This window comes from Ammospiza nelsoni, chromosome 17 (genome assembly GCF_027579445.1).
Source record: "Ammospiza nelsoni isolate bAmmNel1 chromosome 17, bAmmNel1.pri, whole genome shotgun sequence".
Classification (NCBI taxonomy): Eukaryota; Metazoa; Chordata; class Aves; order Passeriformes; family Passerellidae; genus Ammospiza; species Ammospiza nelsoni.
Genome location: NC_080649.1, coordinates 6,175 through 32,372, shown reverse-complemented (window position 1 = coordinate 32,372; position 26,198 = coordinate 6,175). Strand labels below are relative to the sequence as shown.

General features: G+C 47.3%; 3 protein-coding genes across 3 annotated transcripts in view; 1 reads left to right on the top strand and 2 right to left on the bottom strand.

Moving 5' to 3' along the window:
* TSR3 (TSR3 ribosome maturation factor) overlaps window positions 1–14,130 on the bottom strand; it is a 16,953-nt gene extending 2,823 nt beyond the window's left edge. Inside the window, exon 1 of the mRNA XM_059484747.1 lies at window positions 14,027–14,130. The gene's annotated coding sequence lies outside the window, so the exon portion shown is untranslated. The remainder of the gene's footprint in view (window positions 1–14,026) is intronic.
* On the top strand, window positions 19–10,435 carry GNPTG (N-acetylglucosamine-1-phosphate transferase subunit gamma). Its single transcript, XM_059484632.1, is given in 14 exon segments — window positions 19–23; window positions 725–1,065; window positions 1,068–1,238; window positions 1,241–1,288; window positions 1,370–1,424; window positions 1,685–1,752; window positions 3,858–3,912; window positions 4,021–4,104; window positions 5,153–5,246; window positions 6,534–6,648; window positions 7,216–7,298; window positions 7,547–7,675; window positions 9,071–9,152; window positions 10,256–10,435. Coding segments are annotated over 14 exon segments (1,455 nt in total). The 3' UTR covers window positions 10,381–10,435.
* On the bottom strand, window positions 14,044–26,198 carry LOC132081101 (skin secretory protein xP2-like). Its single transcript, XM_059484631.1, has 3 exons — window positions 26,157–26,198; window positions 14,470–15,119; window positions 14,044–14,368 (listed from the first exon to the last, which is right to left on the bottom strand). The coding sequence occupies exons 1-3, from the start codon at window positions 26,196–26,198 to the stop codon at window positions 14,044–14,046; spliced, it is 1,017 nt and encodes a 338-aa protein (XP_059340614.1).

Below are 26,198 nucleotides of genomic sequence, written 5' to 3'. Positions count from 1 at the left end.
ATTGTTACCATTATACTGATGAAGTGAGAATTCCAATTGCTGCTTTATATTGGCAACAAACTTGCATACATCCCCTGGTTTTATTAACCAAACCCCATATGCTTTACAATAACCTCTAATAGAGACTCAATGAGAAAGAATAGTAGCATGGTTTTCCTCCAGACATACAAATTGCAAAAAAAGGTTTACCCAAAAATGAAATGTGATTAATTCTAGGTTTAAAAATGTGACAGAAGTGTGATGAATAGTAATGTTCACACCTTCAACTACACTTTCAACTACGGTTCTGATTAAGGTTCTCTGCTAGCTTCTCTCTGCTTCTAAAGCCAAATCTTTTCTCTGATACGTGTATCTTTATAAAAATTCTGCTGGCACATTTGAAGAAACACATTGTGTTAACACATTGTGTTGTCTACCGAAGAACTTAAATACAGCATGATAAAAGACACAGCAGGTACACGGCTGTGCTCTGAAGAAATTAACCTACAAGACGTGCACTTGGATTTTTCTTTGGGAGCTATAGATGCTTTTCTCATCTGATACTAGCTGTGTAAAACTATTAAGCTGATTTGATAAAACGACTCTGTTTCTCATGTTCATGCATCAGTGTAACGTAATAAGGTCAATTTTATTCCATAAGAGTTTCAGCCATGTATCAGTGGTTAAAATGCTCTCTTTAATACAACATCAGTACGGTATTCGAACGAAGTGCTCTCCCTCACAGTCTGCAGCTCCCCCACTTGCCTCGCCGCCGGGTTTTGCCAAAGGCACCGAGGCCCCACCTGTCAGCCGGAGAGACGTACTCCGTAGCCAGCGGACTCAGGACGACGCCCGGGAATCTCTGGCGGAGGCGCAGGGTTCGCAGCAACCCCTTCCGGGCGAGTTTTCTCCCGGTGCATTTCTTGGGATCGCAGTGTCCGAGCTCCCACATGGCAAGGGGGCAGGGGAACTTGGCCTCCCGGGCGCCCCCATCCGCGGCCCTCTCGCCGTCCAGGCAAGCTGAAAACAGCAGGTGTACATCAATGCCCAACGGTGACGGGGCACAGCTCGGCAGGACCCGCCTGCCCTCGCCCGCGTCGCTTCACGCACCTGTCAGCGCGGCCTCCGCTTCCGCCGCGAAAGTCTCAAGGCTGCGAGTCCCGCGCCGGCCCCCGCGCCGGCCCCCGCGCCGGCCGCGCTCCATGGCCGCGCTCGGCAGAAACACCGCCCCTGGCCTTACGCACTTCCGCTTCCCGCGGGCAGGCGATGGCGGCTCGGGTGCTGCTCGCGGCGCTGAGCGCGGCCCTTGGTGGGTAAGGGGGCCGCGGCGCGGGCGGGCGCGCCGGTCCCTTGGCCCATCCCGCCGCTCCCAACTGCTCTCTCCTAGCAGGTCTCTTCGCCTCGGCGGCAAAAATGAAGATCGTGGAGGAGCCGAATACGTTCGGGTACGTGGCCGCCTGCTCTCCGGGTCGTCCCGTGATCCACCTTCACTCGACGGGTTCGGGTCTGTTTGCCGTCGTGCACGCTCTAGCCCGTTTCTTCCAACGGGGATGGGGCGCCGGGCCGGGCCGGGCCGCTCCCGCAGACCCCGCTGTTGGCCCGCGGGCAGCGGCCGTCGGTGTTGAGACACACAGGTAGGGGAGGATGTATGGACGCCCAGATGCATAACTCAGCCTTAAACGTTTAACTTTCCTTCTTTTGAAAGGTTGAATAACCCATTCTTGCCTCAAACAAATAGGCTGCAGCCAAAGATATCCCCGTCTGCATTATCAGGTACATGCAACCGTTACCTTTTTCTTTTTTTTGGTGCCGTTTTCATCATTTAGCAACAGTTGTTTGCAGTGCAAGTAGTCTGTTTCAACTTCATGTATAGAAAACCGAATTTCGCTTGTAGTTTTTTAGGCATCATGGAAAATAAGCACGGGCAAGTATATTTCATTGTACATTTCATTAAAATGTATATTAGCTTCACTGGTGGTTCCAGGTCTCAGTGCTGTTAATATTTTTTTTTGTGATGGGACTATGCATACATTTTATTCTGTGTTTTTCTAGCCTGTAACAGATCATTTTGACCCATAGTACGCACTCTTTTTTTTCTTGACGCAATCCTCAACATTATTGAGATTATCATATAAAAGTAATCCTGTGGTCTGGTAGTACTTATTATCCAAAAATAATTTTAGAAAAACGTCCTAAGAGTAGTCTTGGAGCCAGTCAGAGGGGCTCAGTTTCACATGCAGCCTCCGTGTTGCAACATAAATGCAGCCCTTAAGCAAAATGAACAGGAATGTACGAAATTCTAGGCCATCTCTAGAGGAGAGCAGATAAACACTGAAGGCAAAGACTAAGCAAAAGGGAGTAACTCTTGTCTCTCTGCTAACCTTAGGCAGAAATTTAAACCTTGTTGAGATTCAAGAAAGGCATTTTGATATGACGACATTGAATATGATTATGCTTAATGTTTCTTGTCACATTTTATAAACTCAAGTGTATAATTCTGCATGTACTGCATGTGAAATGTGATATAGTTAGAAATGGGATTAGTAACAGAATGCTGAATGGGAAGATGCCAAAAGTAGTAGGAAAAAAGGACAGCACACCAGAAATCCTTCTTTCTTTGTTGTGGGATCTTACATGTAGCCAAAAATTGGGAGTGTGCATGGAACCCTGTCTTGCACGATTATTTCTTTAGCATGGAAACCATCCTTTTTCTTTTCTTCTACAAAACAGTTGGGGTAATAATTCTGGTAGTTTCTCTTCTACAGCATCTGCCCTGGAAAGGGAGACATGAGTTTAATGCATTCCTTACGGACACATTCACATCTGCTGTTTTTCATTTGCGGGGAGACCATGCTAATCACTGAGGCACAGATTTCATGTAGTAGAGGAGCAAACCCTTTGGCCAAGCCCATCTCTAGAATGAAACGCAAGATCATGCAGTCAGAAGAATACTTGGGAAAGAGCACCTGCCTGTATCCCAGTATCCCTGTATCCCAGTGGTTAAAGCATTCTGGAGGGCGTGTTTCTGGTAGTCTGACCTTTGTTTGTAGGATTGATTGTCTAGATAGTTGGAAAAAGTACCCACGCAATCCTGACAGTGGGGAATTAGCATCCAGGATGGGGTTTTACTTTATTTGCTTCGTTATCTCTTTTCTTCTTTCCTCATTAATATTTAGTAATTACAAGGTAAATTTCCACATACGAGAGATACTGAAGTACTTCTCTAGCACGTAGTTCAGAACTTTTCTTCCTCTTTTTAACAGCAAGTTTCCAGTCTTGGATTTCCTTGGCAACAAGCCTTGTAGTCAATACAAAAAGAATAGAATTACATCTGCTGACCTGTCTGACGGCAGAAGTTTTATCTTGTTGAATGTTACCTGGATCAGACCATGAAGGCAAATGGAAAAAAAAAATCCAGTTTGAGAATCTCAGTGAAACTTTAATATGGAGCACTGTCAACATTTTGAACAAATGAGCTTTGCTAGTATAAACTTTCAGAGTTTGGATGAATTTGGAGACAGATGCCAAGCAAGAGTTTCAGTGATTTCTAGATTTTGGCAAGATCTGCACTGATGACTTCTTTTATGGACCTCACCTCCAAATGTTTTATTTTTACACAGGTTTCTCATTTTTGTTGTCAAATTAGGCTTATCTATTTCACTGGGTAGTGAGAATGAAAAGCATTAAAGAACGTGATGCAATCCAGTATTGTGCTAGTGAGAACTTACAGTAATTCATATGAAAGATAAAAATTTCCTTATGTACAGCAGAAAATTAAATTTGTCACGTACTCCTCACAATTTTGTCACCACAGTAGCTTGCTTAAATTTAACCAAAACATTCTTTTTCCTTTATGTCATCTCTTGTGATGTTTTTAGGCCCTGCACATCTCTTTAGGCTTGCTGGCAAGTGTTTCAGTTTTGTGGAATCCATGTGAGTAATGGATTTGGATATTTGTTTATATACTTACTGGGAATAAACTAGCTTTTTATTCCAGTCTGAAACATTTCTTATTTTCTGTTTCTTTTCTCTCCTTTTAAGGTACAAGTATGAGTTTTGTCCTTTCCATAATGTCACTCAGCATGAGCAAACTTTTCGATGGAATGCGTATAGTGGGATTTTAGGGTGAGGCACTTAGACTTTTTACGTTTTAGCTATGTTGTCAGCAGGCCACTTCATAGATTGTAAAAATGAGGCTGTTTTAAAACTAAGATTCTTGCATTGGTCAGTTTAGATCATGGTAGTTCCCAACGCACTATACTTAAAAATACCCTGTCTTGAAAAATTCGGGGTTTTTTTTTTTTTGGTTGATAAATACTAACCTCCTATTTTAGCTGGAGACTGATTAATAACCCCTGCCAACTGCAAGTGGGATATGTTCATGTGAAAAATTCAATAATGTCTAACTACAGCTTATATTAACACAGATTTCATGGCCATTAACTATTTGCAGTTTGGGTTAAGTACAAATATTATAAAATGAAAAAGAGTGCTTCATACCTAATGATAGTTAAACAATATAAAAAGTTATAAAACATTCAATGTAGAACCAAAAAAAAGTATCCCAAAGTATTTAAAAATACGCTGGATCATAATACCACCAAATCATAATACCTAAAATAAATCTAAGTATAAACCAGACCATTGCTTTTCTAGATATTTTGTATATAGATATGTCTTTTTCTCCTATGTGCAAAACAGTAAGCGGGTATGTGAGGAAACTGTACATCACCATGCTGAGGGTATCATTTGCTTTAGGACTAGCAGAAGTAGACTAGCGTTTGTAGGTGCTCTCATCAGCACTAAAAATCCTGCAATCAAACTGAGTTGCACAGGGTACTTAGCCTCGTGGACTTCATTGTGGGATTGATCTATAAACTTTATTTTACTAGACTTAAACACAGATTTCTAACTGCAAATGGTTTCCAAACTGAAATTGGATCCAAAACTCTGCTCTCAAAAAGTGCTCTTGATGTGTCCTATATAGCAACATGGATAACAAACTACACTGCTTCCAAGGTGTTGGCTGTAGGAAGTGGAAATCCTGAGACAACAGAAATTAAGTATATACACTTAAATTGAACATGGTATAAGGGTATTCTTGGTTTTCTTCCTGAGGGTTCATCTTTTTCTGTACAGTAACTTAAAACAAATTAGTGTCCTCTTTTTTCAGAATCTGGCATGAATGGGAAATTGACAATAACACATTTGTTGGAATGTGGATGAGGGAAGGAGACTCCTGTGAAACTAAGAGCAGACAGACAAAGGTAAAATAACTTAAACTATGCTAATTCAGACAGCATGACTCTGCAAACACTTGTGAGACTACAAACTGAAACATTCCTACCCTGAAGAAGTCATCATTTAAGCTGTGATAGAAAACATAAAGATGAATTCCTTCAGTGACTGTGTGAATGACTGGAGGAGGAAAGCTAGAATCAGGATAAAATTTTGAGGATATTTACCTATGTATTCTCATTGGTTACTTACAACTCATTTTTTCCTTGAAAGAGTTGTATAATTATTACCTTAGAAATACAGTACAGTGCTTTTTAATGTGTGTCAGGCAAAATAAAGAGAAAGAGCTCTTTGCAGAATTCAAGATGCCAGCCTATTAAAAACATCCAGGAAAAAGGAGGGAAAAGAATTCGGCAGTTAACAGTAGCATGCTGAGAAGCTATTTATGGTGTTAGAACAAGCACTAGGGACATTTCAAGAAAGACTTTGAGGTGATGGAGCATGTCTGGAGAAGGGCACTGGAGCTGTGGAAGGGTCTGGAGCACAAGTCTGATGAGTAGCACCTTTCAACCAGCATTCCCACGTCTTTTTCCACCAGGCAGCTTTCCAGCTATCCTTGCCCAAGCCTGGAGCAGCGCACGGGGTTGTTATGATCGAAGTGCATTACCCAGCACTTCACCTTGTTGAATCTCTTGCAATTAGCTGCCAACTTGGCTGCCATATCCTGGCCATGGTGAAAATGTTATACTCTAATGGAGGTGCCTGCTTAACATCTTTATTTCCCATAGAAACTGCAGAAAGAATTCATATTCTTGTATGACCTTTGATATTGTGATTGAATTTTTCACTGACATTTCATTTTGAAGACAAAAAATATTAGTGCTGCAAATCTAAAGATGAAAACAATTCTCTGCAGTCTGGATGTGTCTTATATTCTTAAATTAGCACACTGGTCAGAAATAAAATTTAAGAAGATTGTGCTTATGTTAGACGAGATTCTTAAGGTGTCCTATTCACTGTCCTTTTTACTCTCATTCTGCTGAAAATATAGTACTTAGTAGTCCAAGGAACAATGGTTGGTCAGGAGAATCATTTCCCATTAGAGAAAACAGTTTTCACATTTGATAAAATAAATGGATTATGTGCTTGCTCTGATGCTTTTTCTTTTTTTTTTTTTAATGGAAAAAGGCGCTGGAAGCTTTGACATGACAATATGTACAGAAATGCATCTGCTAGCATTGGAACACACCAAATAGACCAGTGATGGTGTTTCATGTAGACATTTTTTGCTCATCTTTGTTTTTCCTGATGTTTAGGTTCATCTTATTTGTGGAAAGAGCAATAAATTGGCTTATGTGTCTGAGCCAAGTACTTGTGTTTACTCTCTGACATTTGAGACTCCTCTCGTGTGCCATCCTCACTCACTTTTAGGTAAAATTTAAAAAAAATACTTTGTGGAACAGCTAGCATATACACTATCCTCAGAGTGTCCATTTTTAGGTTGAGTTAGTACCTTAGTATAAATTAGTATTAAATGTTAACATATTATATGAAGTGATTTTTAAAATGCCAGTCATTATAACACCTAGGTATTTCTCAACTAATTTTTTTATTTGGGATTAATTTTTTTTTTTTTTGTCATTGCTAGTATAGACCCAGTGAATGATTTTTTTTTCTTTCCTTTTCTTGGACTGTAGGAATAAGCCCTGTAGTATCTGCCAATTTACTTAAATTACAAAAAAGCTCCATTAGAATTACATTGACCAAAGGAGTATTAGGCCTTGGATCTGGAAATAAGAAAAAATTCTGGTCATTCTCCAGAAACTTTAAATGTGTGAAGTGCAATTTAAGCGTAAGCCCAGCTCTTGAAAGCAGTGGAGACTGTGTACTGTAAAGAAACATTGAGTTCTTAAATATTCTTGCATGATACTAGAGGAGGAATTAACTAATGCAGGATAGTGCTCCTGGTTCTTATGTGGTTTGACTTCCATTTTTCAGTTTATCCAACTCTGACTGAAGCACTGCAGAGGAAGTGGGACGAAGCAGAGCAGCTTCTGTACGATGAACTAATAACCAACCAGGTTTATTAATTCTTCCAACTCTATGTGGTAAAAAAAAAAATATTACTGTCAAATAGCCAAACCTGGCTTCTGTATGTAGTTTTCTCCTTTATTTATTCTGCAGTATGCAAATAGTAATTTTTGTGTTCTGTAACTGCTATATGAAATGGTAATGAAGCTTGAGGACTTGGAATGGCCAGTGCAAACTGCAAGCAGGGATGAGAGTTGAATAGATTGATCTGTCACCTTTTGGAAACTTTCTTTTCTAGGGTTACAAAAAAATTCTGAAAGAGATTTTTGAGGAAGCAGGACTTCTAAAAGCAACAGAAGAAAATGAAGTTGAAAAACAGAGTAAGAAAATAACTCTGGAATTTGAAACAGTGGAAAAGTGCAGTAAGGTATAGAGCATAATGTTTACAATGTGGAATTGCCACCTTTTCACTATATGACAGTATCAGTGGGAGAGCATTATGTATATGCCCTTGGTGTTCAGCTGAATCTCTTAATGGAGTTATCTTTTCTGGTTTCAATATGTTACAGCCTGCATGTAGTGTGATTCGGTATCTTTATTATAGGCCCTAAGTCAAAATCAAACCAGCAAAAATGAATGGCCAGTAAGAAGATAGGGGTTAGAAGGAATTGGTGTATGCGCTTGGGTTATGAACACCCTGTAGGTACTCTTTCTGGGGAATATCAGTCTGAAGACAGGAAGAAATTACTAGTGAAGATAAATGTGTAACCAACCTCGAGAATGTTGACACTTTTAATTATCTCTGTGGATAATTACCCAGACTTGTGGAAGAATGCATTGGCTGTTGCACAAGCAAAAGGCAGAATGGCTGTATTTATTTCTGAATGACTCTTGTGTATGTGAACAGTTCTTCTACAACAGAGTTGGAATGGGGAAAACAGAGGCAGAAGGCGTGCTCAGCCTAAAAGAGCACAACCTGACCATCCGAAAAAGAGCATGGATGGGAATTCATTTATTACAATACAGAGAGGCAGTTGCTGTTTTCTTTTTATTTGAAAAAGGTAGCAAAGACAAAACACCACGTAGTAATTAATGAATATAATCAAATAAAACCATGGTTAAGGTGAATATACTTCAATGTAAAGATCACCGTTTTGATCTCATAAGAGCTGGAACAGTCACATGATTATTTTTTCACTTATTATCAATACAGTATTTTATAATTTCTATTTCTTTTTTTGGCTTCATCATAGCTTAACTGACATAAATTGGCTGGTTTGGTAAACACATAATCTTAAATACTTATTCTTTTGCTCTATCTTTATTTACGTAAACACCAAAACACAGCAAAAAATAGGGGCTTTCTGAGATTTCAGGGACATACTTTGAATCTCAATAGAACTAAGCAATCCCTGTCTGTAAGGTAACAGAAACTGCTGAGAGCAAGAACATGAAGTTACTAGGCCAAGAGTTGGAAGAATTTCCAGACGGCAGAATTACAATAATTGTAAAATAAGGGTAGTCCTGAGGCAAACTTAAGATTTGTTCTGTGATAAAATGCTAGTTCAAGACAGATTTGAAATAGTTACAGAAAGCATTTCTAATTTTTACTCTTGGGCTTGAAAAAAGCTGGTTCCTCTTTTGGCAACACAGACATGTATCTTTTTCTAAAATTTGCTCTATATTCCTGGAACAAGCATTTTAAGTTCTTCAAAGCCAAGAGATGTAACAGCTGTGCAGAGGCATTTTTTCTTAAAAGCTCCCAATCTAGGTATGTATTTGAAAAGTGGGAGGACTATTTTTAATGTGTTTTCTTTCTTAGGAATACAAGCAACTTTCTGAAGAAATAAAAAAACTTAGAGTTTTATTAGGTCAGCATGGTATTGCATACAAAGGAAATCTTGGTGAGTTTTTTTGGTATCATTCTTTTTCCTTGTTGTCTGCTCAGAATGTGAATACCTTAATGCTGTTTTCAGTCACAATAACAGTTAAATAATCTGGCATATCTGGAGGTAAAATTCAGTAGACAGTTTTTAATAAGTACTTAGATTTTGATTCCTGTCCACAAGGACTTACTTTGTCCTTAAAAAATCTGTTGATGACTTGAAATTCTAGCTTTATAGAAAAATTTTGACTGCTGTTGTAACTGAAATTTGTCTCCAGTCCTTAAGGTGTCAGTTCAAAAGGAAACTGATATTACATCATTAATAGAACAAAGGTGTCTGTTAAGTAACTCCACTTCTGCATTTTAACCACAAGGCTTGATTTCTTTTATAACACTTGAAGTTTTCTCTGTATCTTTTTGGATTGTTTTTTTTCCCTTTTTGAAGTTGCCTGTTTCTTTTTTCCCCTCTCTTTGATTTTTGTTATGCAAGTACCATACCACATGTAGTTTTTAGTAGAACAGACTGGTGCTGGCTGTGAAGGGGCACGGTTTATCTGGATTAATTCCAGATAAGTTGTTTTTTGATTTTTTTTTGGAGCGGTTTGTTTGGTTTTCTGTTTGTTTGTTTTTACTTATTCCTGCCGGACCAGCATGCCCTTTATTACATGAACTATTTGTCAAAGGAGAATTTAATGTCCAGGAATACATGTATATACATAAATACATATATCTTTTTCTTTTACAGTTATATGTTCAGAATTGGCACTTCAACAAAACAAAGAACCTTTGAGCTAAATAAATTAGCTTAAAATTAGTGACAAAATATTTTTTTCTTTTTGCTTTGAGAAACTTTTCTGGGAAAAAACTTATACAGCATTTTTGTAGAACATGTTATCTGCACATTTAAACTGTTAGCAGTGTAATTTGCACAGTATTTCTAAAATCCTGTTTGGTAGTATTGCAGTAGTTCTTTGAATTATTGCAGATTAGCACTCTATAATCAAAAGTCGAATTCAGTTCACTGTAAATGACTTCAAAATTATTTAGTGAATTCTGTGACAAAAATGTTTTGGTGTTTAAAAGCCAGAATAACTGATGTCATATGAAAACTAAATTTTACAGCTGGAAATTCCAGTGTTGAGTATGTAAGGCACCAACTGGCAACTGCAGTGGCATCATTTCTTAATGGGTCAAAGGATGATGAGCACCTCCATGGCGATACAGGAATTTGGAATTACACTCTGTGAAGAAACTTGGATGGTACCTAATGTAAATTAAACTGAACATGTATTATGCCACAAAGACGATTTGCCTTCTTGTGAGTATTCTTGACTTTGTTTCAATTTATGCCCTAAAGCAAACACATTGTAGTAGAGTGAGGGCACACCCTTATGAGAACAGTTAGCTAGTTTCTGACAACATTTGTAACAGTTCTTTGGTACGACCAGTATTTGACACGAACTTAAAGATTCTCTGTGCCTAGTCCCAGCTTTTGCTATTTTTATTGATCAAGTGTGGTAGAAGTTGGAGTGAATATAAATCAGCTCAAGACCAGTGCTGCAAGGTGTTTTAAGAAAGGTACTAAATACAGTATTAAGAACATGCTATTTCATCTATATGCTAAAAAGATTTCTGGACACACTTTAGCGGAAAAAGAAACGTTTTCTGCCACAGCAGTGCAGACCATACCACTACACCGATTCGTGTTCAAAGGTCGATGTCGTCTTTGGCTGTCAGGTTAAATGGAAGTTGGTCAGAATATGGCAGAAAGGTGCAATGAAATCACTGAGTTGTTACAAAAGCGTAGTTATAGTAATACCTGGCAATTCTGTGTACGTAATACGGAATAAAATGGACTCCTCCAACACAACCTGTGGAAGCGTCACTGTTGCCATCAGTGAACGCCGAGCACGCCATCTGCGGTCACTATGCCGCCTCCTGTGGTGCCGTTCGGGGCCCCCCCTGGCCCAGAGTCCTGACGGCCTCGCCCTCACGGCGGCAGCTGCGTTGAGCCGCGGCCCCACCCACTGAGCCCTCGCGCTTCCGCTCCCGTAAAGCGGGGGATGATCCGGGCGCTGGGTCACTGACGGTGAGGAGCGGGCCGGGGCCGGGGTGGCTATCCCACCTCATGAGATAAAAGAATTGTGAAAAGCAATAAGGGACAGTGGTATCTGCTCCCCATAATTTAAGCAACTGCTAAAAAGTACCCTGGAAGGACATACACTCACACCAAATGACTGTAAAAATCTTGCTAGTATAATTCTCACAGACTCACAGTATATGCTATGGGAACTCAAATGGAAAAGACTGCTTACAGGGGTACTAGCCACTTATGGACAAAGTACCGATGCAACCTTCATACCCTTGTCATATCTAAGCTGACTGGTGACCCTCCGGATGATCAGAATGATAATCAAGTGAATTTACCCAAAACAGTGTTAGATGACATTAAAGAGATGGCTTGCAGAGCCTTTTTCCAAATTTAGCCTGCAGGAAGTTTTGAAAAAGCCTATAATCTGATTAGCCAAGACTTGTCTGAACCATTTACCACATTTGTGGACCGGGTAATCCAAGCAGCAGAAAGACAATGTGGCGATGATATAGCTCGCCCAATAATGATACGGGACATTACTGAAAATAATGCCAATGCCGAATGTAAAAGAGTTATCAAAGCCCTAGGAAAAGAAAAACCCACAGTGCCTGAAATGATTGATGTGTGTAACAAAATTGGGAGTCCGCAGCAAGTGGCAATTATCCAGGCAAAGGAACTCGGAAAAACTCTAGGAGAAAAAATTGAAAGGGCTTTTACAGCTCTAACAGCGCAAGCAGCTGCACAGGCAGCACAAACAGAAGCTTTACCTGTAAATCAACCAAAGATGAATGTCTGGGTTGCTTTAGCCAGGTCTGCAGGCTCTGATACCATCTGTCTATCTGACACAAGCCCTGACAAACCTTTTTCAACCTGTCTAGTTGGAGCACCTTTCCCAAAAGGTTTTGATAATGTTACTCCTGATAAATATTGGTGATATGATGATCAGCATGTATGTCCAACTCCCAGCCAGAAACACCAAAGTTATATTGATAATTCTAAAGCTGATTAATATGGCCTTCAAGAGCTAGAAATCCTAGGCTCATTAGCTATGGATACCTGTTACTTCTTTCATTTCCTAGGAGAAGACAGCCCTCATTTAAACGTTACCCCATATCCCACAATTTTATAGCAATATGACTTCTTGATGCAATCAAACTAAGCTTCTTACGTATGATGCACCTCGTGCAGATCATTTTAACAAACTTCCAATTCGATTCCCTAGAGGAATCTGGCTTATCTGTGGAGACAGGGCCTGGCAAGGTATACCCTCAAAAATAGATGGTGGCCCTTGTGCCTTGGGACAACTTAAAATAACTGCTCCTAGTGTCAAAGAGACAAAGTCAAAAAGAAAAGCAGAAAGATTAAATCCTCCTGGGGACATCAATATGAAAGCAACTGTGATAGCAATTTTCACTCTTGGAACTCTGGAAAAGCAATTGTTGCAAGCATTTTTCTACTTCAGTGGGGCTCCTCAGCTGCACTGACACATTAAATTAAACAAGTTAGGGTGTTGGCTCAGCAGAGAAGTAAATGTCACCTCTACTACAATCAGTGATTTGTTGACAGATGAAGAAGCGATCAGACATGCCATTTTACAAAACAGAGCTGCCATTGATTTTCTTTTACTAGCACACGGGCATGGTTGTGAAGATTTTGAAGGATTATGTTGTATGAACTTATCTGATCATTCTGCTTCCATTCATAAACAGCTACAGAACCTAAAGGCTTTAGCTAACCAAATTACAATAGGTGACCCATCTTGGCTAGACAGTTTGTTTGATGGTCAGAGCTTTTGCACCTTGCCTAAAAGAACTCTGTAAAATAGGCTTGATTATTCTAATAGTAATAATTGTAGTTTTAGTAGCAGCACCCTGTATACTTCAGCATGTGCAAAGAATTATGAGTCAAACAGTGTCTAATATCTTAGTTGTTCATCAGAATGGGGGAGATGTTGGGGAAGATGAAACAGGAAAACCTTATAAATATGATTGCCTGGCAAAAGATTTTGAGACTATAGAAACTAAAAGCGAGATTGAAATTAAAGCAAGCTTTGACATCCCTTAGTTACTGAACAACACGAAAACAACGGTGTGGCCAACTGAAGGTAATCCCCTTTTCATGAAACACCCTGTGCCTGCAGACAGCTCCAAGAGTCCGAGCAGATTCTACCAGCTTGGCAGAAGGGGTCCAAAGAGGAGTTTTTAGGGTTTACAATGTAACACAGCGCCGACAGAGTCGATAAATCTTCCTGGATACTTATGCTTTGGTTTTGTCACTGTTATCTTACCACTTAGTAGGGCCAGTCCGCAGATACAAGAAACACAATAACTGCTTTACACCATTCTCTGAGTTAGTTACATAGAAGTATTTTAGTTTCTATTTTAACATTTTCCTAAAGCCTACGATATATTTATCACACTACTATTCATATGAAATACACAGTACATACATAAACTGGCATATTACACTATACAAGGCAGTTAAAAGTAAGTGCAAATTGTACCATATCAAAATACTTGTGATGCAAAAAGCTAATCTATGAATGGGAAAGCCAATATTGTTTTATCATCTATAACAAACGACCACTGTGGGGAAGAAGGAGGGTGAGCAGCGGGCCCGCAGCAGGCGGAGGGCGGGCAGGGGGACGCGGGCACTTAACTTTGGCCAGGGTGCTGATCTCGGCCAGTCGGGGCAGGCCAAGTCCCCGCAGAAGCGGAAGCACTGCGGTAGAAGAGGCACCCAGAGCCCGCAGCGGGCTCTGCACGCCCACCCCACTCGCTGCTGCCGAGCCCCCTCCTCACCATGTCGCCGCCGCTCCCTAGTCCGTGCTGCTGCCGCAGAGTCCGTCTTCCCGACCCGGAACCCCTCCCGGGCTACACTCCTCTCCGCCTCCTGCCCCGAGTGCCGATGGGGCGCTCCGGTAGGGGCTCTGCGGGGGTCTTTTCGCCGGGACCTGGGCACGAGAGAAGGCCGGAGAAGGGGACGGGGGTTTGGCGAGCGCGACCGCCGCCGCCGCCGCCGCCGCCGCCGCCGCCGCCGCCTGCGAGCCCTTCGGGCAGCCCGAGCTCCGCCCCACGCTCCCACGGGCCTCAGCCTGACGGCTCCTAAGCCTGCCAATCACGGCCCGCCTTTCTCCGTCCGCCCTGTCCAATCACAGCCGCCCTTTCAAACCGGAAGCGGTCTCGCCGATCTCAGCCCGCTCAGTCGCGGCTCGCCGCCTCAGACTGGCCCCGCTCGCCCGTACGTCTGAGGCGCCGCTCCCGCCACCGCCGCTTTGGGAGCCGGCGGAGCAGCGTCCCCGCTGCCGCTGCCTCGGCAGGCGCTGTTGCGGACGGGAAGGGCGGCCGGGAGCTTCCAGTTCAGGTCCTGGTCGGGATCAGGTTCTGGTCCAGGGAAGCGGGCAGGCGGCGGGCAGCGGGCGGACGCGGCCACAGCAATGGCGGCGGCGGGAGCAGCGCTTGAGGGGACCGCGGGGAGTCGCGGAGCGGAGCGCGGCGGGAATGGGCGGGCTGGGATTGGTGGAGCCGGCAGGCGCTGCCTCGGGTTGTGATTGGCTGGCTGTCCGCCCGTGGGGCATAAATAGCGTGCGTTCGGGCGCCATGGCGTCAGTTCGGCGGTGAAGCTGGGAGCGACAGGAGCTGCGGATGCGCGGTCCGAGGAGCGGCGCTGCGCCAGGACGGGACCCCCGCGGCAGCTGATCCGGGGAGCGCTGGTGAGCACGGACGCGACGCCTGCGGCCGTATCTGGGGCCGGCCGTGTCCAGTTCTTTCTGCCGCGCCCTGCGTGGCTCGGGTAGCCGGCGGCTGGTGTGGGGCCTGGAGTGGCGCGGTGCGGGGGGGGGGGGGGGCACTGCCTGCTGTCACTGGGGGCTGGAAAGTAGCCGTTTCGCGGTTTCTGGATTTAAAGAAATGTTCAGAATACAAGGAATAAAGCTTGCTTTTTGTATTTTTATTACTTTATTTTGTTTTTACTTGTAATGTTTTTTTTCTTAATTGTGTTATTTTATTATTGCCCGTTTTAATACATCTTTTTGGTTTGATTTGTTTTCTTTACTAGATATCTCATGTTAATTGGGTAAGGGTTGTGGGACTGGGGCTGAAGCACCAGTTGTGAGAGCAGTGGGGACATAAAACCCCAGGGTGTGGAATAATGATTTTGGCATGAGCCAGGCCCAAAACAACGTGGAGTGGTGGAAATGCTGAGGCTAGATAAATGCCATGGGAGGAAGGCATGGAGCTGCAGCACAGGGCCTGCAGGTTATGCCTGGGGGTTCCCAGCCCCTGCCCTGTGGTACCAACAAGGGGCTGAGGGTGTGGGGGCTCAGAGGGTTCTAGGGCCCAAGAACCAGCCCAAGAGTGCCTTTTGGGATGGGGGGGGGCAGGAGTCCAGTGGCTATTGCCAGCCCCTGGAGCTGCCTGAGGGGAGGTGAGGAGGCCTTTGTGCAGGTGCTGGGCTGAGAGCCAGGGTGAGGGGGAGGGTGGATGTTGAGCTTCAGGCCTCCAGTGTCCCCAGAGTTGGGATGCCACTTAGGGTTGCCACTTAGGGCTGGGTGGGTGGATGGGACAGCATCTAGAGATACTGAAATTGTAATGATGGCAGTAACTGATTTGTGGCCTTATCAACAGCCCCAAGGTGCAGTGAGAAGCATGAGCAGCTTTTAGCTGCAGCCAGTAGGAAGCTGAGGAGTTGGAGCTGAGGCAGCAGACCTGGAGGAGACAGAAATATGGTAGGGTTTGGTGTAAAACCCCCGTGGGGCTGGGATAGGGATTGCGGAGCGGGGAGGTGAACTGCATGGTTGGAATTGAAATTGCTGTAAGGGCTGTGATCAGAGCTCAAGAACGAGAGCTAAAAGAAAGATCCTGTCCTGAGAAGCACAAGTAGTATTGTGTGGCACTACTGTGAAGATTTAGAGCAGAAAGTGCAAAAGAAGAGCTGGCAGTTAAATAAAGCTTGTGGGACTGGAGCTGAAATCACTGGGGCCGGGGTGGGGACTGCAGTGCTGCAGAAAGAGTCACTGCTACAAGTGATACTCACTGTGGATCTGAGGACTAATCGCAGAATGGGACACAGCTGCAAGAAGAGAGCTGGCAGTAAAATAAAGCTTGTGGGGAAAGAGCTAAAAGGGCTGAGATCACTGGGCCTGGTCTTGTCATTGTGGGACTGGAATTGCGGCTTAACACATCGCAGCAACCTTAGGGCTGGTACCTGAGACAGTAGCGTTCTTGCGCCGAGATCACTGTAGGCCCGTGACATGGGTGCAGGGGCTGGGTATTGCCGCTAATAGTAGAACCGGATGTGCGGGGTGGCGAAAGGGAGGCTGGAAGCTTGCGCCTGAAAACCCCGTCGATGGCAGAATATTGTCTGCGCCTGTGATGGCACCTCTTGGGGCGCACTGTGGGGCTGGGAAGTGGACTGCGGGGCTGGCAACGTCAATGGAAATGGCAAAGGCACTAGACCTGTGAACGGGGCTGTGGGCATCCAGGAGAACTTACGCAGGGGGTGGCAAAGTGACTGGGGACTGCTCGCTGGGGGCTAAAATCACTGCAGGGCTAGCATATGGATGGTGGGGTGGGCTTTCGGAGGCTGGTGCGGGAGCTGAATTGTTTCCAAGCTGGAGCCAAGAGCCAGATGCTGGCATTTGAAGCTGGAAAAACAGAGCTGGAGCTGCAAGAAGAGAGCTGGCAGTAAAATAAAGCTTGTGGGGAAAGAGCTAAAAGGGCTGAGATCACTGGGCCTGGTCTTGTCATTGTGGGACTGGAATTGCGGCTTAACACATCGCAGCAACCTTAGGGCTGGTACCTGAGACAGTAGCGTTCTTGCGCCGACATCACTGTAGGCCCGTGACATGGGTGCAGGGGCTGGGTATTGCCGCTAATAGTAGAACCGGATGTGCGGGGTGGCGAAAGGGAGGCTGGAAGCTTGCGCCTGAAAACCCCGTCGATGGCAGAATATTGTCTGCGCCTGTGATGGCACCTCTTGGGGCGCACTGTGGGGCTGGGAAGTGGACTGCGGGGCTGGCAACGTCAATGGAAATGGCAAAGGCACTAGACCTGTGAACGGGGCTGTGGGCATCCAGGAGAACTTACGCAGGGGGTGGCAAAGTGACTGGGGACTGCTCGCTGGGGGCTAAAATCACTGCAGGGCTAGCATATGGATGGTGGGGTGGGCTTTCGGAGGCTGGTGCGGGAGCTGAATTGTTTCCAAGCTGGAGCCAAGAGCCAGATGCTGGCATTTGAAGCTGGAAAAACAGAGCTGGAGCTGCAAGAAGAGAGCTGGCAGTAAAATAAAGCTTGTGGGGAAAGAGCTAAAAGGGCTGAGATCACTGGGCCTGGTCTTGTCATTGTGGGACTGGAATTGCGGCTTAACACATCGCAGCAACCTTAGGGCTGGTACCTGAGACAGTAGCGTTCTTGCGCCGAGATCACTGTAGGCCCGTGACATGGGTGCAGGGGCTGGGTATTGCCGCTAATAGTAGAACCGGATGTGCGGGGTGGCGAAAGGGAGGCTGGAAGCTTGCGCCTGAAAACCCCGTCGATGGCAGAATATTGTCTGCGCCTGTGATGGCACCTCTTGGGGCGCACTGTGGGGCTGGGAAGTGGACTGCGGGGCTGGCAACGTCAATGGAAATGGCAAAGGCACTAGACCTGTGAACGGGGCTGTGGGCATCCAGGAGAACTTACGCACGGGGTGGCAAAGTGACTGGGGACTGCTCGCTGGGGGCTAAAATCACTGCAGGGCTAGCATATGGATGGTGGGGTGGGCTTTCGGAGGCTGGTGCGGGAGCTGAATTGTTTCCAAGCTGGAGCCAAGAGCCAGATGCTGGCATTTGAAGCTGGAAAAACAGAGCTGGAGCTGCAAGAAGAGAGCTGGCAGTAAAATAAAGCTTGTGGGGAAAGAGCTAAAAGGGCTGAGATCACTGGGCCTGGTCTTGTCATTGTGGGACTGGAATTGCGGCTTAACACATCGCAGCAACCTTAGGGCTGGTACCTGAGACAGTAGCGTTCTTGCGCCGACATCACTGTAGGCCCGTGACATGGGTGCAGGGGCTGGGTATTGCCGCTAATAGTAGAACCGGATGTGCGGGGTGGCGAAAGGGAGGCTGGAAGCTTGCGCCTGAAAACCCCGTCGATGGCAGAATATTGTCTGCGCCTGTGATGGCACCTCTTGGGGCGCACTGTGGGGCTGGGAAGTGGACTGCGGGGCTGGCAACGTCAATGGAAATGGCAAAGGCACTAGACCTGTGAACGGGGCTGTGGGCATCCAGGAGAACTTACGCACGGGGTGGCAAAGTGACTGGGGACTGCTCGCTGGGGGCTAAAATCACTGCAGGGCTAGCATATGGATGGTGGGGTGGGCTTTCGGAGGCTGGTGCGGGAGCTGAATTGTTTCCAAGCTGGAGCCAAGAGCCAGATGCTGGCATTTGAAGCTGGAAAAACAGAGCTGGAGCTGCAAGAAGAGAGCTGGCAGTAAAATAAAGCTTGTGGGGAAAGAGCTAAAAGGGCTGAGATCACTGGGCCTGGTCTTGTCATTGTGGGACTGGAATTGCGGCTTAACACATCGCAGCAACCTTAGGGCTGGTACCTGAGACAGTAGCGTTCTTGCGCCGAGATCACTGTAGGCCCGTGACATGGGTGCAGGGGCTGGGTATTGCCGCTAATAGTAGAACCGGATGTGCGGGGTGGCGAAAGGGAGGCTGGAAGCTTGCGCCTGAAAACCCCGTCGATGGCAGAATATTGTCTGCGCCTGTGATGGCACCTCTTGGGGCGCACTGTGGGGCTGGGAAGTGGACTGCGGGGCTGGCAACGTCAATGGAAATGGCAAAGGCACTAGACCTGTGAACGGGGCTGTGGGCATCCAGGAGAACTTACGCACGGGGTGGCAAAGTGACTGGGGACTGCTCGCTGGGGGCTAAAATCACTGCAGGGCTAGCATATGGATGGTGGGGTGGGCTTTCGGAGGCTGGTGCGGGAGCTGAATTGTTTCCAAGCTGGAGCCAAGAGCCAGATGCTGGCATTTGAAGCTGGAAAAACAGAGCTGGAGCTGCAAGAAGAGAGCTGGCAGTAAAATAAAGCTTGTGGGGAAAGAGCTAAAAGGGCTGAGATCACTGGGCCTGGTCTTGTCATTGTGGGACTGGAATTGCGGCTTAACACATCGCAGCAACCTTAGGGCTGGTACCTGAGACAGTAGCGTTCTTGCGCCGAGATCACTGTAGGCCCGTGACATGGGTGCAGGGGCTGGGTATTGCCGCTAATAGTAGAACCGGATGTGCGGGGTGGCGAAAGGGAGGCTGGAAGCTTGCGCCTGAAAACCCCGTCGATGGCAGAATATTGTCTGCGCCTGTGATGGCACCTCTTGGGGCGCACTGTGGGGCTGGGAAGTGGACTGCGGGGCTGGCAACGTCAATGGAAATGGCAAAGGCACTAGACCTGTGAACGGGGCTGTGGGCATCCAGGAGAACTTACGCACGGGGTGGCAAAGTGACTGGGGACTGCTCGCTGGGGGCTAAAATCACTGCAGGGCTAGCATATGGATGGTGGGGTGGGCTTTCGGAGGCTGGTGCGGGAGCTGAATTGTTTCCAAGCTGGAGCCAAGAGCCAGATGCTGGCATTTGAAGCTGGAAAAACAGAGCTGGAGCTGCAAGAAGAGAGCTGGCAGTAAAATAAAGCTTGTGGGGAAAGAGCTAAAAGGGCTGAGATCACTGGGCCTGGTCTTGTCATTGTGGGACTGGAATTGCGGCTTAACACATCGCAGCAACCTTAGGGCTGGTACCTGAGACAGTAGCGTTCTTGCGCCGAGATCACTGTAGGCCCGTGACATGGGTGCAGGGGCTGGGTATTGCCGCTAATAGTAGAACCGGATGTGCGGGGTGGCGAAAGGGAGGCTGGAAGCTTGCGCCTGAAAACCCCGTCGATGGCAGAATATTGTCTGCGCCTGTGATGGCACCTCTTGGGGCGCACTGTGGGGCTGGGAAGTGGACTGCGGGGCTGGCAACGTCAATGGAAATGGCAAAGGCACTAGACCTGTGAACGGGGCTGTGGGCATCCAGGAGAACTTACGCACGGGGTGGCAAAGTGACTGGGGACTGCTCGCTGGGGGCTAAAATCACTGCAGGGCTAGCATATGGATGGTGGGGTGGGCTTTCGGAGGCTGGTGCGGGAGCTGAATTGTTTCCAAGCTGGAGCCAAGAGCCAGATGCTGGCATTTGAAGCTGGAAAAACAGAGCTGGAGCTGCAAGAAGAGAGCTGGCAGTAAAATAAAGCTTGTGGGGAAAGAGCTAAAAGGGCTGAGATCACTGGGCCTGGTCTTGTCATTGTGGGACTGGAATTGCGGCTTAACACATCGCAGCAACCTTAGGGCTGGTACCTGAGACAGTAGCGTTCTTGCGCCGAGATCACTGTAGGCCCGTGACATGGGTGCAGGGGCTGGGTATTGCCGCTAATAGTAGAACCGGATGTGCGGGGTGGCGAAAGGGAGGCTGGAAGCTTGCGCCTGAAAACCCCGTCGATGGCAGAATATTGTCTGCGCCTGTGATGGCACCTCTTGGGGCGCACTGTGGGGCTGGGAAGTGGACTGCGGGGCTGGCAACGTCAATGGAAATGGCAAAGGCACTAGACCTGTGAACGGGGCTGTGGGCATCCAGGAGAACTTACGCACGGGGTGGCAAAGTGACTGGGGACTGCTCGCTGGGGGCTAAAATCACTGCAGGGCTAGCATATGGATGGTGGGGTGGGCTTTCGGAGGCTGGTGCGGGAGCTGAATTGTTTCCAAGCTGGAGCCAAGAGCCAGATGCTGGCATTTGAAGCTGGAAAAACAGAGCTGGAGCTGCAAGAAGAGAGCTGGCAGTAAAATAAAGCTTGTGGGGAAAGAGCTAAAAGGGCTGAGATCACTGGGCCTGGTCTTGTCATTGTGGGACTGGAATTGCGGCTTAACACATCGCAGCAACCTTAGGGCTGGTACCTGAGACAGTAGCGTTCTTGCGCCGAGATCACTGTAGGCCCGTGACATGGGTGCAGGGGCTGGGTATTGCCGCTAATAGTAGAACCGGATGTGCGGGGTGGCGAAAGGGAGGCTGGAAGCTTGCGCCTGAAAACCCCGTCGATGGCAGAATATTGTCTGCGCCTGTGATGGCACCTCTTGGGGCGCACTGTGGGGCTGGGAAGTGGACTGCGGGGCTGGCAACGTCAATGGAAATGGCAAAGGCACTAGACCTGTGAACGGGGCTGTGGGCATCCAGGAGAACTTACGCACGGGGTGGCAAAGTGACTGGGGACTGCTCGCTGGGGGCTAAAATCACTGCAGGGCTAGCATATGGATGGTGGGGTGGGCTTTCGGAGGCTGGTGCGGGAGCTGAATTGTTTCCAAGCTGGAGCCAAGAGCCAGATGCTGGCATTTGAAGCTGGAAAAACAGAGCTGGAGCTGCAAGAAGAGAGCTGGCAGTAAAATAAAGCTTGTGGGGAAAGAGCTAAAAGGGCTGAGATCACTGGGCCTGGTCTTGTCATTGTGGGACTGGAATTGCGGCTTAACACATCGCAGCAACCTTAGGGCTGGTACCTGAGACAGTAGCGTTCTTGCGCCGACATCACTGTAGGCCCGTGACATGGGTGCAGGGGCTGGGTATTGCCGCTAATAGTAGAACCGGATGTGCGGGGTGGCGAAAGGGAGGCTGGAAGCTTGCGCCTGAAAACCCCGTCGATGGCAGAATATTGTCTGCGCCTGTGATGGCACCTCTTGGGGCGCACTGTGGATCCAGTATATCCCAGGTACGTTCTAGGTATAGTTCTAGGTACAGTTCTAGGTTTCTGAGGTGGTCCTGAGTCAGTGCTGAGATTGTGCTGAGTGAGTGCTGAGATGGTCCTGAGTCTGTGTTGATTGTTTGCTGAGATGGTGCTGAATGGGTGCTGAGATGGTGCGGATTGGTTGCTGAAATGGTCCTTAGTGGGTGCTGATTGGTTGCTGAGATGGTCCTGATTGGGGGCGGATTGGTTGCTGAGATGCTCCTGAGTCGATGCTGATCGGTTTCTGAGATGGTCCTGAGTCGCGGCGGATTGGTTGCTGAGATGGTGCTGAGTGGGTTCAGATTGGTTGCTGAGATGGTGCTGAGATGGTGCTGATTGGTTGTTGAGATTGTTTGAGTGGGTGCTGAATTGGTGCTGATTGGTTTCTGGGATGATGCTGAGTGGGTGCTGAGATGGTGCTGAGTGTATGCTGCGATGGTACTGATTGGGTTTTGATTGGTTGCAGAGATGGTCCTGAGTCGTTGCTCAGATGGTGCTTATTGGTTGCTGAAATGGTGCTGAATGGGTGCTGAGATGGTGCTGAGTCGGTGCTGATTGGTGGTGAGATGGTGCTGAGCGGATGCTGATTGGTTGCCGACATGGTGCTGAGATGGTGCTGAGTGGGTGGTGTGAAGGTCCTGAGATGGTGCAGATTGGTTGCTAAGATGGCCCTGAGTGGGTGCTGAAATGGTGCTGATTGGTTGCAGCGATGGTCCTGAGTGGGTGCTGATTGGTTGCTGCGATGATGCTGAGTGGGTCCTGATTGGTTGTTGAGTTTGTTATGAGTGGGTCCTGATTGGTTGCTGATATTGTTATGAGTGGGTGCTGATTTGTTGCTCCGATGGTGGTGAGGGTGTGCTGATTGGTTGCTGAGATGGTGCTGATTGGGTGCTGAGATGGTGCTGTGATGGTGCTGAGTGGATGCTGCGATGGTCCTGATTGGGTGCTGATTGGTTGCTCAGATGGTGCTTTGGGGGTGCTGATTGGTTGCTGAGATGGTGCTGGGTGGGTGATGATTGGTTGCTAAGATGGTACTGGGTGGGTGCTGATTGGTTGCTCATATGGTGCTTTGGGGGTGCTGATTGGTTGCTGAGATTGTTTGGGTGGGTGCTGATTGGTTGCTGAGATTGTTAAGAGTGGGTGCTGATTGGTTGCTGAGATGTTGCTGATTGGTGGTGAGATGGTGCTGAGTAGGTGCAGATTGGTTGCTGCAATGGTCCTGAGTGGTTGCTGATTGGTTGCTGTGATGGTGCTGAGTGGGTCCTGATTGGTTGCTGAGATTGTTATGAGAGGGTCCTGATTGGTTGCTGAGATTTTTATGAGTGGGTGCTGATTGGTTGCTCAGATGATTCTTTGGGGGTGCTGATTGATTGCTGAGATGGTGCTGGGTGGGTGCTGATTGGTTGCTGCGATGGTCCTGATTGGTTGCTGAGGTTGTGCTGAGATGTGTCTGATTGGTGGTGAGATGGTGCTGAGTAGGTGTAGATTGGTTGCTGAGATGGTGCTGAGTGGGTGGTGCGAAGGTCCTGAGATGGTGCAGATTGGTTGCTGAGATTGTTATGAGTGGGTCCTGATTGGTTGCTGAGATTGTTATGAGTGGGTGTTGATTGGTTGCTCAGATGGTGCTTTGGGGGTGCTGATTGGTTGCTGAAATGGTCCTGAGTAGGTGATGATTGGTTGCTGAGATTGTGCTGAGATGGTGCTGAGATGGTGCTGATTGGTGGTGAGATGGTGCTGAGTAGGTGCAGATTGGTTGCTGCAATGGTCCTGAGTGGTTGCTGATTGGTTGCTGTGATAGTGCTGAGTGGGTCCTGATTGGTTGCTGAGATTGTTATGAGTGGGTCCTGATTGGTTGCGGAGATTGTTATGAGTGGGTGCTGATTTGTTGCTCCGATGGTGGTGAGGGTGTGCTGATTGGTTGCTGGGATGGTGCTGATTGATTGCTGAGATGGTGCTGAGATGTGTCTGATTGGTGGTGAGATGGTGCTGAGTAGGTGTAGATTGGTTGCTGAGATGGTGCTGAGTGGGTGGTGCGAAGGTCCTGAGATGGTGCAGATTGGTTGCTGAGATTGTTATGAGTGGGTCCTGATTGGTTGCTGAGATTGTTCTGAGTGGGTGGTGCGAAGGTCCTGAGATGGTGCAGATTGGTTGCTAAGATGGCCCTGAGTGGGTGCTGAGATGGTGCTGATTGGTTACTGAGATGGTCCTGAGTGGGTGCTGAGATGGTGCTGAGTGGATGCTGCCATGGTCCTGATTGGGTGCTGATTGGTTGCTGATATTGTTATGAGTGGGTCCTGATTGGTTGCTGAGAATGTTATGAGTGGATGCAGATTGGTTGCTGAGATTGTGCTGAATGGGTGCTGAGATGGTGCCGAGTGGGTGCTGATTGGTTGCTAAGATGGCCCTGATTGGTTGCTGAGATGGTGCTGAATGGGTGCTGATTGGTTGCTGAGATGTTCCTGATTGGGTGCTGATTGGTTGCTGAGATGGTGCTGAGATGGTTCTGAGTGGGTGGTGCAAAGATCCTGAGATGGTGCAGATTGGTTGCTGAGATTGTTATGAGTGGGTCCTGATTGGTTGCTGAGATTGTTATGAGTGGGTGTTGATTGCTTGCTCAGATGGTGCTTTGGTGGTGCTCATTGGTTGGTGAGATGGTCCTGATTATGTGCTGATTGGTTGCTGAGATGGTGCTGGGTGGGTGCTGATTGGTTGCTGAGATAGTGCTGATAGGTTGCTAAGATGGTGCTGAGTGCCTGCTGAGATAGTGCTAGATGGATGCTGGGATGGTCCTGAGGGGGTGCTGCTTGGTTGCTGAAATGGTCCTGAGATGGTGCTGAGTTGGCGCTGTTTGGTTGCTGGGACGATGCTGAGTGGTTGCTGATTGGTTGCTGGGATGGCCCTGAGTGGGTGCTGAGATGGTTCTGAGTGGGTGGTGCGAAGGTCCTGAGATGGTGCAGATTGGTTGCTAAGATGGCCCTGAGTGGGTGCTGAGATGGTGCTGAATTGGTGCTGATTGGTTACTGAGATGGTCCTGAGTGGGTGCTGAGATGGTGCTGAGTGGATGCTGCCATGGTCCTGATTGGGTGCTGATTGGTTGCTGATATTGTTATGAGTGGGTCCTGATTGGTTGCTGAGAATGTTATGAGTGGATGCAGATTGGTTGCTGAGATGGTGCTGAGTGGGTGCTGATATAGTTCTGAGTGGGGGCTGATTGGTTGCTGAGATGGTGTTGACTGGTTGCTGCAATGGTCCTGAGTGGGTGCAGATTGGTTCCTAAGATTGTCTTTATTTGGTGCTGAGTGGGTGCTTATTGGTGTCTGAGATGGTCACCATCTCAGCAACCAATCAGCACCAACTCAGGACAATCTCAGAAACCAATTAGCACCCATTCAGCACCATCTCAGCACCCACTCAAGGCCATCTTAGCAACCAATCTGCACCATCTCAGGACCTTCGCACCAACCTCTCAGCACCGTCTCAGCAACCAATCAGCACCCACTCAGCACCATCTCGGCAACCAATCAGCACCCACTCAGCACCATCTCACCACCAATCAGCACCGACTCAGCACCATCTCAGCACCCACTCAGGGCCATCTCAGCAACCAATCAGCACCCATTCAGCACCATCTCAGCAACCAATCAGGGCCATCTTAGCAACCAATAAGCACCATCTGAGCAACGACTCAGGACCATCTCTGCAACCAATCAAAACCCAATCAGTACCATCGCAGCATCCACTCAGCACCATCTCAGGACCATCTCAGCACCCACTCAGCATCATCCCAGAAACCAATCAGCACCAATTCAGCACCCACTCAAACAATCTCAACAACCAATCAGCACCATCTCAGCACCATCTCAGCAACCAATCTGAACCCACTCAGCACCATCTCAGCAACCAATCCGCCGCGACTCAGGACCATCTCAGAAACCGATCAGCATCGACTCAGGAGCATCTCAGCAACCAATCCGCCCCCAATCAGGACCCTCTCAGCAACCAATCAGCACCCACTAAGGACCATTTCAGCAACCAATCCGCACCATCTCAGCACCCATTCAGCACCATCTCAGCACTCACTCAGCACAATCTCAGCACTGACTCAGGACCACCTCAGAAACCTAGAACTGTACCTAGAACTATACCTAGAACGTACCTGGGATATACTGGATCCACAGTGCGCCCCAAGAGGTGCCAT